The sequence below is a fragment of the Phymastichus coffea genome, unplaced genomic scaffold (genome assembly GCF_024137745.1).
Source record: "Phymastichus coffea isolate CEN01 unplaced genomic scaffold, Cenicafe_Pcof_1.1 PCOF00083, whole genome shotgun sequence".
NCBI classification, from domain to species: domain Eukaryota; kingdom Metazoa; phylum Arthropoda; class Insecta; order Hymenoptera; family Eulophidae; genus Phymastichus; species Phymastichus coffea.
This window is the reverse complement of record NW_026706894.1, coordinates 432814-445017: the sequence shown is the minus strand read 5'-3', so window position 1 is coordinate 445017 and position 12204 is coordinate 432814. Positions and strand designations below refer to the sequence as shown.

The 12204-nt window shown below is 46.2% G+C and overlaps 1 protein-coding gene across 2 annotated transcripts; it reads right to left on the bottom strand.

Annotated features, from left to right (window-relative positions):
- Window positions 1–2518: 2518 nt before the first annotated feature.
- On the bottom strand, window positions 2519–10652 carry LOC131668804 (probable chitinase 2). Of its 2 annotated transcripts, none has more exons than XM_058943246.1 (8): window positions 10398–10652; window positions 7145–7396; window positions 6065–6245; window positions 5883–5979; window positions 5589–5780; window positions 5320–5517; window positions 5132–5257; window positions 2519–5069 (listed from the first exon to the last, which is right to left on the bottom strand). In XM_058943246.1, the coding sequence occupies exons 1-8, from the start codon at window positions 10462–10464 to the stop codon at window positions 4833–4835; spliced, it is 1350 nt and encodes a 449-aa protein (XP_058799229.1). In that variant the 5' UTR covers window positions 10465–10652; the 3' UTR covers window positions 2519–4832. The 2 variants fall into 2 exon arrangements, with proteins under 2 accessions (XP_058799229.1, XP_058799230.1); XM_058943247.1 differs by having other exon boundaries at window positions 6065–6230.
- Between the last annotated feature and the right edge of the window lie 1552 nt (window positions 10653–12204).

Sequence of the window (12204 nt, the reverse complement as noted above, 5' to 3'; positions counted from 1 at the left end):
ACACCACCACTCTTCTGTGTACCGCGCGGCTGCCTCCAATTACTGCCGATGTGTGTTGCTTTTTTTTTATTTTTATTTTATTATTCGAGCTGAATTTTTTTTTTTTTTTTTTCACGCAAATGGTATATGGGATTCTTGATTAGACGGAAACGGATGCGATTTGCTCCTTGTTTTTTTCTTTCAACGCCGGTTTTTCAGTCGACTTTTATTGATCAAGTCGCAAGTTTCTTATTGCACTGTGTTTCAATGGTTTCAATCAAATACGGTCAGAAGAAAACCATTCTATTTTATTTTACATTGATTAATACATGTTTAAGGTACTTAATTATGGGTTTCTCTTTTGTGTTTTCAAGGTATTTGTCGTAAATTTATTACGTATAAAACATATTAATATTGATAAGCCTTCATTCGTGAAATTTGATTTGAGAGTCGACGTTCCAATGAGCTGACTGTAAGTAACATTCGTAACGATACGACGAAATTTCCAAGACGATAAAAAGAAAAGAAAGCTCCGTCCTTGCTGTGTGGAACTTAATTTTAGAATTTATTTAAAAAAATTCGAGTGCCTAAAGGTAAAATTGCAGATGAATATAATTTCTATAGCGTGAACTTACGAAAATACAATAATCTACGTATAATTATTTCGGAAGAAAAGGACGTTTAAGGTTGCAGCGTGAAGTAAACAAGGAACCGTGGAAAATTTTAGTGGACCTATCGATCAGTGCGAGCAGCATTAAACATTGATGTAAAGGCTGTAGTAATTGACCCATTTCGATTTGCCATCTATCGATCTACAGGCCTAAATAAATTGAGGCCCTTGCCGAAAGCGTTTGATAGAGTGAGCGAGCGGACAAAAATGTACCAGATAAGTATTTAAACGCGTGGCATTTGCAGTTGATCCACTTGACGGGTTGCGCGCTCCGGAGTAAAAGAAGCTTTGGATGCCGCTCGCTTTAACTGTTCCTCTTTTGCCTTCATTAAAATATTAAATTTGATGAATTAACTCCAGGTTAATGCGCAGCGCGTGCCGACAATGCCCTGCGCTCGCCAAGCAGACATTCCACTTTAGCTCTTCATCATCCCAAATAAACTACGCTCTTGAATTTCTTATTTTTTTCCATTTTTTTTTTCTTTTAACTGGACCAATTACGTGTGGAGGAATATCTTTGAGGTCTTTTCCGTTCTCTTTGTTATCTTACTTCCGCTCCTATCGCCGCCGAAGAAAAAACTTTGTTCGTCAAGATTTAGAATGTTTCAAGCAGTCACAGTTTGGCCTCGCTCGAAAATTTGCATTCGTTAATTGAATAATTTTGCCTCTCGCTATTTCATTTTACCTCTATGTCATGTTAATTTTTGTACGTTCAGAAGAAGAGTTATAAAGCGGAATATATTGGCATTGTTAAATTGTCAACAGAAAGCTTTACACCATATCAGTAGCTTGAAAAAAATGATAATGTTGATAAATTGTTAAAAACTTTCAATTCGCAGCCTTATTCGCATTGTCGAATAAAAATGTCTCTCATCCACTCAACATTCATTGGTTACATTAATCAAAAAGATATACAACGCACACGGTATCTACAGATAGCGCGAAAACTCATTACGCTAACGTGCACTTCGCTTGGCAATGTTTTATATCGCTTCAGCACACGTCAACAAAGAATCGCTCAAATAAAGAGCCAAGTGTCCGTAGTCGTGGCTTTTCGAGAAAAAAAAAATCGATGACCCGGAAACTCGGCGTAAGAATTTTATCCAACGCGGATTTTCATGGTAGAGTGTATACTCATGGAGTTGATATACAAACACGTAAAGCGCGGTAGGGAGGTCGCCGCGGCGACAGGACGTCGCCAAGCTACGTCGACGTCGCCGATGACTCACTTCTCTTTTACCCCTCGCCATTCCAAATATCTAGCCTGTTATTATTTTTCCTCCCTTGCGTAATGCACAATACCCTGACAGTCTGTCTGTCCGTCTATCTTTCTCACTTTCCTGGGGCCAAATCGAGCTCTTCCAATTTCAATTTTTTCAATTTGGATCGGTATCGATTTGCACTATTTTTTCTAAGTCTCCTGCCTACGAGTGATGTTTGCACAGACGCACGAATGTTCAAGTTTGACGCTTACGTTGTCCAACAAAAGCGATTTTGGAGAATATTTATATTTATGCAGAATAAAGCCAAGCGAAGCTATTAGGAACGGGGGGGGGGGGGGAAGCTAAAATTACCGCAATGGTTGACAATGAGTATAAGGCTCTGTTTATTCCTATCCCTTCTTCCTATCTTAAAAAAAAACAATTTAAATTTTATTTTTTTACATTGCAAAATTAGAAGTATGCAGGCAACGGAAACTAATTATCATATCATTAAATTTGAAGAATGTTTACGGGTGATTTCGACGAGGCAATAAGAGAAGAATAAAAGATGTTTAATATATATATTAATATATATTACTAATCTAATAGAACTCAGGGGCCATAGAAAACCACTGTATTGAGTAAAGTTTATTGTTGTATGATTTTATAATAGTTTAGTACATTTTATAAGTTTATAATAAAATAAATTTTTATTTTTCGATAATTTTTCGATACATCTTAAAATGAGTAAAAGTTCAATGATTTTGGTAAAATAAGGGGTGCAAATTCAATTTTTTATTCATCAGTGAATATCGATTGATATAGTGTATTTCATACAGCACGATTTATTCAAATATGTGTATATATATTCTATATTAGAACCTCAAAGTTAGAATGTAAATAATTGAAATAACGTGATAAATAACAGAAAAATGGTGTCTGAAATGACCGCGCGTCGCCGGATTTCGAGAGAAATGCGCCTTAGCATACGGAACGAGCGTAGAAGTCAGAGTCGTTGACCCTGAAAAGTCGCGGCGGGACAGCGCCCTCGAAGCTCCGATATCAAAGCACCAGGTATACGCACAACAAACCCACCCTCGCAGCAAACGTAAGCCTGCACATACGTGTACGTAGCGGCTGCACGCATGCGACGCAGCTCGATATCCTATCTAGGCGCTCGACTCGAATATCAACCGACTTTACGTGGACAGCCAGGCACAGAGCTTTTAGTTCGAGTATCAACCTACACGCGCGCGCACACGTGCATACATTGGGATCACGTCGCATCGAGGAGGTTCCGACTAGTAATTCGTCGGCGAACGACCGAAGAAATCAAAACAAAATAGAGGAGATTGGGCCCCCCACGGCGGAGCAATTCATCGAGACGAGCGGCAAAAATCAGGCTTGGGTAAAAATGATCCACTGCCATTGCGCGCAAAGATGCCTTTCGCTGGGAGGGGGTGGAAGGCGGGGTTTTTACGCGTAACGGCGTCGTCAGCGAGGGAGGGTGGTTGGCGCGGAAAGGCGCGGAAAGGCGCGCCGCGACGACGCCAGTCGCGATGAGTCACTCCCCTTTCAGCCCCTCTCCCAACCGGCCACGTGCATTCGAATGTCTAGTGGACCCTCTCACCGCTTCCGGTACCAAATCCAACTTGCGCGCACGCGCTCCATCGACGCTGTCCCGCGTTGTTTTTCTCTGCCGCGTGTCCGGCAGATTATCGATTTTACGTGCGCGAGGGTGGAATAAGAATAAGAGGTAAGGTCTTGTTACTTTTTCGGGTTGCACGATGCGTCGATACAACTTATTTATTACAAAAAGAAAATAAGAAAATCAATCGTCAGAGCGTACAGTTATAATGATGTAGTTACAGAGTATAAATTACAGTTACAGAGTTTGCGATGATACGAAAAGAAAAACTGTCGGGAAATCGTGGATTAATGAAATCCACCAAGTTACGACATATTGTTACTATTACCATTGATAAGATCGATACAAAAATACTTTATTACGTTATATATGACGGTCGAAGACACACCGACGAGCTGCCATTCTTTTTACAGACAACACTCGTCGGCTCTTACAATTAGCAAAATACGCGTTACGCGTACGAGGATCTCTCTACTTTCCTCCCTGCAATCGTCCAATGTCCTTATTTTATCTGTCCGAATAAAGCGCATGTTTGTCCGAACTTTCTTCAATCAAAAGTGCGACCAGTGCCGAAAAAACTCGTTTGCCTTTCGTTTCTTGAATTTTGATTGAAGAAATGCCATTGCTCGCTTAATAATAGTCATTACGTAAATTACTAATTTTAATAACACTTTTTTACATATCGTTCAACTAATGGTTAATGATAGTTCGTAGTAATGTGCCGACAACTACAATTTAACGTTGCATGCAACGTATTCTTAGTTGAAAATTTATAAATACCTGGCATTCGGTGAAAAAGAAAATGACCAATCGAGAGACACAATCGGACACGTCTGCAATTGCAAAGCGCAGAAAATAAAACCGCTTACAAGTATTGCATTTGACTAATTATGGCAATACTTATAATTTAGGATATCATATCGTATATAGTACTCGACAGTTCTAGTTATCAATCCTATCGTTCATAGAAGAATTTGCCTGTACAATGTTAAAGCTTATTATTGTTCATTGGGATTGTAAAAACAAGATGGTGTACATATATATATATACACACACACACACATACGTAATATATATATATATATATATATATATGTAGATAGACGTGAGGCCCAGCACGATCGTCGGGCACGGTATCGCGCGAGAGCAGGCAATGGAACGAAAGCAGAGCAGTGGTTATATACACGCAGACTCGTGAAATCCGATAATAATGGTAATGAAAAAGAAGAGGCTTCGTGGTCGGTCGCGCACTCGACAGTCACCGTCGCGATCGTCGTGACTGTCCGCTGCAGAAAAAAACTACTCGAGGCCGTAGGTTCGCGGCGAGTCGCCTTTAGAGGGCGAGGCTCGCGAGGACAACGACGACAGCGAGACCGATGGGATCGGCGACGACGGCCGAGCTGGCGCCGCGCTCGATGGCGTGCGTGATCGCCTGCATCAGCGGGTACTGCGTGTCGCGCGCGTCGATGCGGTTGCGCTCGTGCAAGGGCGCGCAGTCGCCGCGAAAGTCGTCCGTGTCGATGCTCCACACCATCACTCCGGCCAGGCCCTTCTGCATGGCCAGCAGCACCTGCTCGACAAACGGCTCCGCTCGTCAATGCGTTCTCTACTTCGTCGAGATCGTCGGCGTACCTTAGCCTGCAGGCTCTTCACGTTGTCGTAGACGACCACCTTGTGCCTGTGAATCGAGTAGGGCGTGCTGCTCAAGTTGTCCCAGCGATCGATCCACGAGTCGTTGCCGAGGAAGTGCTTGCAAATCTGCGGAGCCAAGAACCGTTGAGCAAAGACGCGGCCAAGGCGCCGGCTAAACGTCAACGCACCTCGTTGTAGCCGAAAAAGCCCTCCTGGCTGTTGTAGGGTCCGGGCCAGCTGGTCTTCAGGCTCGGCTTGCCGATGGGATTCTCGTTCGTGTGTCTGAGCGGCTCGGCCAGGATGTAGCCTCGTCCGTACATGGGTAGACCCAGGGCGAACTTGTGCGGCGACACACCGGCGCTCAGCACGTAGTCCAGCGTCTTGTTCTAGGCGAACGGCCAAGAGGAGCGTGGTGGTGAGGCGTCGGGCAGACACGTAGGACTGCGCTCGAACTTACCACTTCGTCGAGAGGGGCGTTGGGCATGACGACGCCGCCGTCGAGCGAGTGGTAGTCGTAGGTCATCAGGTGCACGTAGTCGACGTTCTGCGCGATGCCGCGGATGTCGTAGCGCCGCGTCATGCTCTCAACGTCGGGCGAGATGGCCACCGTCAGGATGAAGTGGTGCTCCTTCAAGGCGTGCCTCATTTCCTGCACACGCGTCGCGCGACAATGCGCGACAACGGTTTCGCTCGTAAGTCGATACGCAGACCCGGCCTTCGCGGTCTAGCGCGCGGCTGCTTTTAGTCATACCTCCAGCAGGCTCACCAAGTTCCACTTGTCGTATTCCCGGCCGCCTCGGGCTGTCGGGAATTCCCAGTCCAGGTCAACGCCGTCGAAGCCGTACGTCCTGGAACAAGGGAACGAGGGAAACGCTCGTCAGACGCCGCTGCGCCAACGGACTGCGGCGCGCCTCTCGCCTCAACGCGACCAACCTCAGAAAGTGAACGACGCTGTTGATGAATCGCTTGCGACGGTAGGGATCTCTGGCCATCTCGGAGTAGTTCACGCTGCCGTCGTTCCAGCCGCCCACGGCCAAGGAGATCTTGAGGCCGGGGTAGGCGTACTTCAGAGTGGTCAATGCCCTGTAGCCACCCTTGCCTGAGGAAAATGGATCTTTGCATATAAAACATTTATCAAAACCAATGTTGCTCACTGTTAACGGCCGCGCACGGGAACACAGATATTACAGATAAAACTGGCACACAACACACAGCAATATTGGAGCGTTATAAGGTTCGTTAATTTTTACCTCCAACTCGCTATTTGTTATTTTTTTTTTTTTTAATCAAAGAACATCAACATCTATGTAGCTATGGAATTTTGCTTTTCCCGAGGACTTTTCTCAGTATGTATTCCTCTGACGTCTAATGTTGAGTGACTTTTTATTGTTTGTGTTGTTGTGTTGCGTTCTTATCTTTTTTTTCTATTGTGTCAAAAGTTTTATGTACTACAGTAAAAAGAAAAAATTGATTGTTGAGTGTTTTCAGTGTTTGAGAGTTAACGTTAGTTGAGAGATAGAGAAGTATCGATATCCGCTAGCGATGCATTACAGGATTTAACGTTCATAAGATGCCAACTTTTTACGATACAAGATACTATAACATCTAAAAAACACAAAATGTTAGATTGTTTACATTAGAAAATAAAGTGCCTCGAGTCGCATTTTGGTCTTGCGCAGCTCGAAACACCTTCAGTCGATAAAGTTATGTTACGTAAATAATGAAAAGAATATAGCGAATCGAAAAGTAGATAGAAGAAAAAAGATCCTAGCAATGAAAAAATTGGCCGCTTGCCGTACTCGTCAAGAATGAATAAATAGGCTGTCGAGTTTTTGCGCGGCCAAGCTACGCATCGACGTTAATTGACTTTAATCGTCTGCTTTGGCAAAGCGCCCGCGCGACAAGTTTCGATGGAGCGATCCCAAAAGGATGCGTCCTCCGTGTAGACGAGTAGAGCAGGCGGCTCGTGGCGGCGGAAAAGGAGGAGGAGCGGAAGAGTAATCGAGCGCTCACCATTGGTGTCCGACAAATCAGCCCAAGGATCGAGACTCTTGATCTCGTTGGTGGTGCCGTTGAGTCCAGCGAACGCGTAGATCAGATGGGTGCAATGATCGGGCTTCAAGTCGTTCGCAATTTGGAAAACGCCATCGCCGTTGCGGTAAATCGACCAGCTCTGGTAGTAGCAGGCCACGTACTTGTCGTGCCGTGGCTTCCTCGCTCGATCGTGAGGGCTGTGCGATCGATCGCGATCGCGTTGATCGTGGGCTGGACAAGAAAGGCCGTTTCAGTTTTCGTCAGCTTTGCGTGCGCCTTGAACGTTTGTGGAGTATCGATTTGCGTGCGTGTGACGCGTAAAAGGGAGCAGGAAGTGTGCGCGATAAATAACAAGGCGTGCTTTCGCTATGATATTTCATGTGTGTACATATACATGCACGCACTGCTCACTCGCTCGTGAGAAAACTTTCCGGACTGGTGAATTCCCTTTGTATTTGACAGACCGATAGGTGATGGAGTGACGGACTAATTCAATATTCGCTGCGTATCGATGACACGTAAACGGATTTCTCCCTCTCTCTCTTCCTCTATTTTTATGTATTTGTTCAGGCCGATAAGCGATACAAATGAACGTGTGATTGCGGAATTTTTTGTCGTTTTCAGCGTCCAATCAAAAATAACCCCCGTCCCATTTAATCACATTAGATAAGCCGACGTCTTTTTTTATCCGAACCCACGAGGCGAAAAATCTTTCTATCATGCTCCGCTCCGAAACGAATAAAAGGGAAGGTATATATACGCAGGGCGCTTTAATTTAGAAAACTCGTTGGAATTTCATTGGACTACGCGTATACAGCCAACTGTCGGGATGACGTGGAAAGGCCGACGAAATTAAGGGTACAATTATCGATCGAGCTGGTTCGCTATTACGCAGCGAGAAAAATTCTGATGTGTATGCGTCACGTACTGTACACGCTGGATATACACGTACACCCCTTGCCGAAGCAATGGCCCCCGACGTACGCTCGTCTTTATACGCGCTATGTACCGGCGAAAACGACATTATGTATGAGCGTCGGGGGGGAGAGCGAAGCTTGCACCGACATTCCAGAAAGGAAAAAAAAAAAAAGCCGGGTTAATGGTCCGAGAACGCGCGAACCGACGAGCGTAGTCGAGAGTGCGTTCGATTTCACGGGGAGATACGATCAACGGAGAGAGCCAGCCAAGTCCACGAATTCGAATAGCCACCGCGAGCGTATCGCCTGCGAGACAGAGATCGCGAGGAGCGAGGCGCACTGCAGGCTGCCGATCGTAGACGCTGGTGCTCCGTGCGATAAGACGCGCGAGAGCGAACGAGATATCGCCGATGACGCGGAAGTACCGCTTGCTTGCCGATTTTCTTGCGGCTCCGCGCGCTCGCGAGGTCTTCGTAAAACTGCGGTAATCCGGTTAATATAATAATAAGCTTCTTCCACGCAAGGTCCAAGTGTCCGCCGCCTCGCCAACGAGACCACGATCGTTATTGCGCTCAGGCTTGACGAGCCGTCGCTTGCGTCGCGCTTGCGTCGCGCTTGCGGCCCGTTCCGCGAAAGTCAGCTTGTTACCACGTTTTCGAAGCTCGTTACCACGCCGAATTCGCAAGGCTCGCATAACGGTCATTTCGGCTTGCGCACCGGCGTCGAACACCTAATTATCAAACACTGTATAATTGACAAACGTCACTCTTCGTCGCTCGAGTCTGACTTTGGGCGGGGGAACAATCTTGACAGCGTTCGCGTACGTTTTTGCTCGAGCTTAAGCAGTCACGGCGTAGAGTCGTGAGTCGCGCAGTACAAATCAAAGCGATGTCTTTTCCCTTCCAAACCAACGAAAATAAAACGGCGCGCAGCGTCCGGTGCAATCATCAATTCATTACGAGAATCAAAGATGAGAGAGCTGGGGGGCGGACTGCTAAGTTCATCTCGACGACGGAACCGTCAATGCACGAGGGAGCGGGCATGGGTGGGAGAGGGCATGAAAAATCAGTCCCCTGCCCCCGTCTCTCTCGTAGCCTCTCTCAGCGAGAAAAGCCAAAGCCATTAAAGTGCAAATGCTACAGGGGGTAGGATTTACGCGATGTTTACAAATACACTCATCGGTAATGAACGGTAAGAGACCTTCTCGCAGTGCAGCCAGGCATCGATAAAAAAATAATCGGCGAATTTGTCACTCGTAACGAGAACGAGCATTCCTCGCTCGATCGGCGCTCACGTGCGGTAGGAGCTGCTCGGCCTCGATGTCTTCTGTAGCCCTTCACCGACGAGATTGACGCGCGAGATAAGCGAGAAGAAGATACGACCCAGTAACGATGACGCCCTTCTCCCCGAACGTCAAATCGATAATAACGGCGACGCTATTCTCTCTTTCTTGGGCGCGCGCGCGGCTTCGGCTCTTTTGTTTGCGCGCGTAACAGTATACAAGGGAATCTTTCGCTTTTTCGACTCGTCGAGTTCTATATAGCGCCTTAATTATTTGCCAAGGCCGCGCGCGCAGCGTCAGTTAACGGGCACGCGCTTTCTTCGTCCCTGCGTACGCGATTCTCACGCGGATTTCGCGTGCAATCTGCAACGCCTCTTTTGTCCCGAAGCGTTGACTCATCTGTCCGGTCTATTACATTTACACTGTCATTCAGAGCTCCTCGCAAGCTCCGCGCGCGCACGTTCGATTGTTCCTCGTTGTGGCATCCACGTCGATATTTGCGTATCTCCGAATGGGACGCGATGGGCAAGCGACGAAAGGATCGTCGAAAAATCGATCGCGCCCTCGAGGCTCGTCCGTCGGATATTTGGTTTGCGCATTAACAATCGATATTATATGCGCTCGCTAGGGCAAAGCACACGCGTCCCGAAACCTTACGATCGCGCGACAGAGAAAGAGCGATTTTTCATCGGTATCGTGTTTCTCGCTTCTCGTTTTTGTTCTTTCCTCTCGCGTATATATACCCTTTCACTCGGACTTCCGATTTGAAAAGAGCTCGAAGCAAAAGATCGAACAAAATAAAATAGGAATTGCGACTGTACCGGGCCGAAGTACAGCTGCGCGAGCAATCGGCTCGATCTCTCGATTGGCCGAAAGGACGCGAACGCACGAGCAAAAAAGAGAAGCGCACGCACGCAACGATCGGGCTTATTATCGGAATAAGGCGCGGACGCGGGCGCGCGCACCAACATCAATCACTGTCAATTACGTTGCCGGCAAAAGGAGAGGAGCGACGATCGAGGTGTAGACTTACTGGTGTCGTAGGCGGTGGCGAGTCCGCAGAGGAGAGCCGCGAGGAGCAGCGCCTTGACCGCCAGCATTATCGTTGCGCGTGAAAACAGCGGCTTCCTGCGGCTGGACGCTCACTTACCTCGGCGCGCTGTCGACGACCGACAACACGGGACTCGTGCGGCTGGGCGGAAAGGACGCGGACTCGCTCACGCTGGCCCGATGCCGGACTATAACTGATGGCTGAACTCGCGCGCGCCCGACACCAACTGCTGCTGCGCTGCTCTCCCTCGCGCGCCACGGCTCCAAGTTTGCCGCTGCGTGCGCACGAGTCGCTTGCTTGCTTGCTTGCTTGCTTGCTCGCTCGTGTGTGCGCGCGCCCGTGTGACCAAGGCAAAGCCCCTATGGCTTTTCGGTGGACAAGAGACCCTCTACGCGCTTGGATGTATAGTATATAAATTGAGGTATCGACGATCGCAAGAGCTACTGGACGTTTCCCTACAAATTTTCCTTACATTGCACGGGGGAAAAATTCGTCTCGCGAGAAGAAAACGTGAAGAGCGAACGTTAAGTACAATTTGGGATTGAAGTGCTTAGATTCAATTGAAGTGCTCTTTAATTGGATAAAACGCTCGTATGCGCGACACGTTTAACGATGAAGACACTCCTGAGCTTGGATCAAATCAACTGTTATACCTTTTTTTCACTTAGATTTTAAAACTACGAATCCTTCTCGCTAGCGTCCCGGTAAAACTGGTCGAGTGGCTTTTTCAACAATTTCAGATATTCCAAGTTGAAATTTGTACGAATGCGAAATAACGGTGAATCACATTTGATGATTGATGTTAAGCAACAACGATCTATGTTTGAGATTCATATTTTTTCTAAAACCTTGGACAGGTTGATATTTTCGATTTAAAGGCTGAATTTTGTCGATTTAACTCAACCTGTATCAGAGTTTCTTTCGCGTAATCGACTGGGATATTTAAAAGACATACGACTGTGATCACGAGTCAACACTGGCTGTTCATATTATACCAATAATCAGTTTATCCAATGACGCATAAAGCGCTTTTTACAAAAAAATACCAATTTTATTATATAAATGGTAACTTTATAGCTTCTGGAACTTGTAAAACCTTTATATTTTCAAAGTATATGTGATAGTATTACAAAACATTTACTTATTCATCAGCGAATGCAGATTGAGTTATATATTTTTATATTATAGTTTTATCGAACGAAAAAATTCTCTTATGAATCGCAGAGTTAATAAAATTTTGCAATGGCTTTATTTAGTATTATAATAGTCAATCCACCTTTTGCGATATTACTTATTTATGTGCCAGGAGCGAACGAAAGGCGAATACGGCTGAGGAGAATGTTTGTAGCACGGGATAGTATAAGGTCGAGGCAGCGAGCTAAGCGAGCGCCGAGGCGAGGCCTTATATTTCGCTTTATTCGCACCTGGCGATTAACAGTATATTATACAACGAGTGCGAAAAGGCTTGTTTCACGAAACGAGGAGTTTACGGCACGAGCCGAAGGCGAGTGCTGTAATTCGTTTCCAAAAAGCCTTTATGCACTAGTTGTATGCGATATTTTATGCTATGAGAAGCCGAAAATAAGCAACGAAGTTGCGATTCTAACCTAAAAGCCGCAACACACAAACACACACACACGCGCGCGCGCGCGCGCACACACACACACACACACACACACACACACACACACACACACACACATGTATATATATATAGAGAGAGAGAGAATTTCAAATCCCTTCCCTGCTTTCTGCCCACTTCTCTTATTTAATAAGAATGGACAATTTT

What these genes read in the sequence shown, in the direction of transcription:
- LOC131668804 (XM_058943246.1), bottom strand. Translation starts at nt 10,464, where the DNA reads ATGCTGGCGGTCAAGGCGCTGCTCCTCGCGGCTCTCCTCTGCGGACTC. An exon ending in TGATTTGTCGGACACCAATG is followed by an intron (nt 6,246 to 7,144) that starts GTGAGCGCTCGA and finishes TTATATGCAAAG; the next exon opens with ATCCATTTTCCTCAGGCAAG. An exon ending in ACGCCCCTCTCGACGAAGTG is followed by an intron (nt 5,518 to 5,588) that starts GTAAGTTCGAGC and finishes CCGTTCGCCTAG; the next exon opens with AACAAGACGCTGGACTACGT.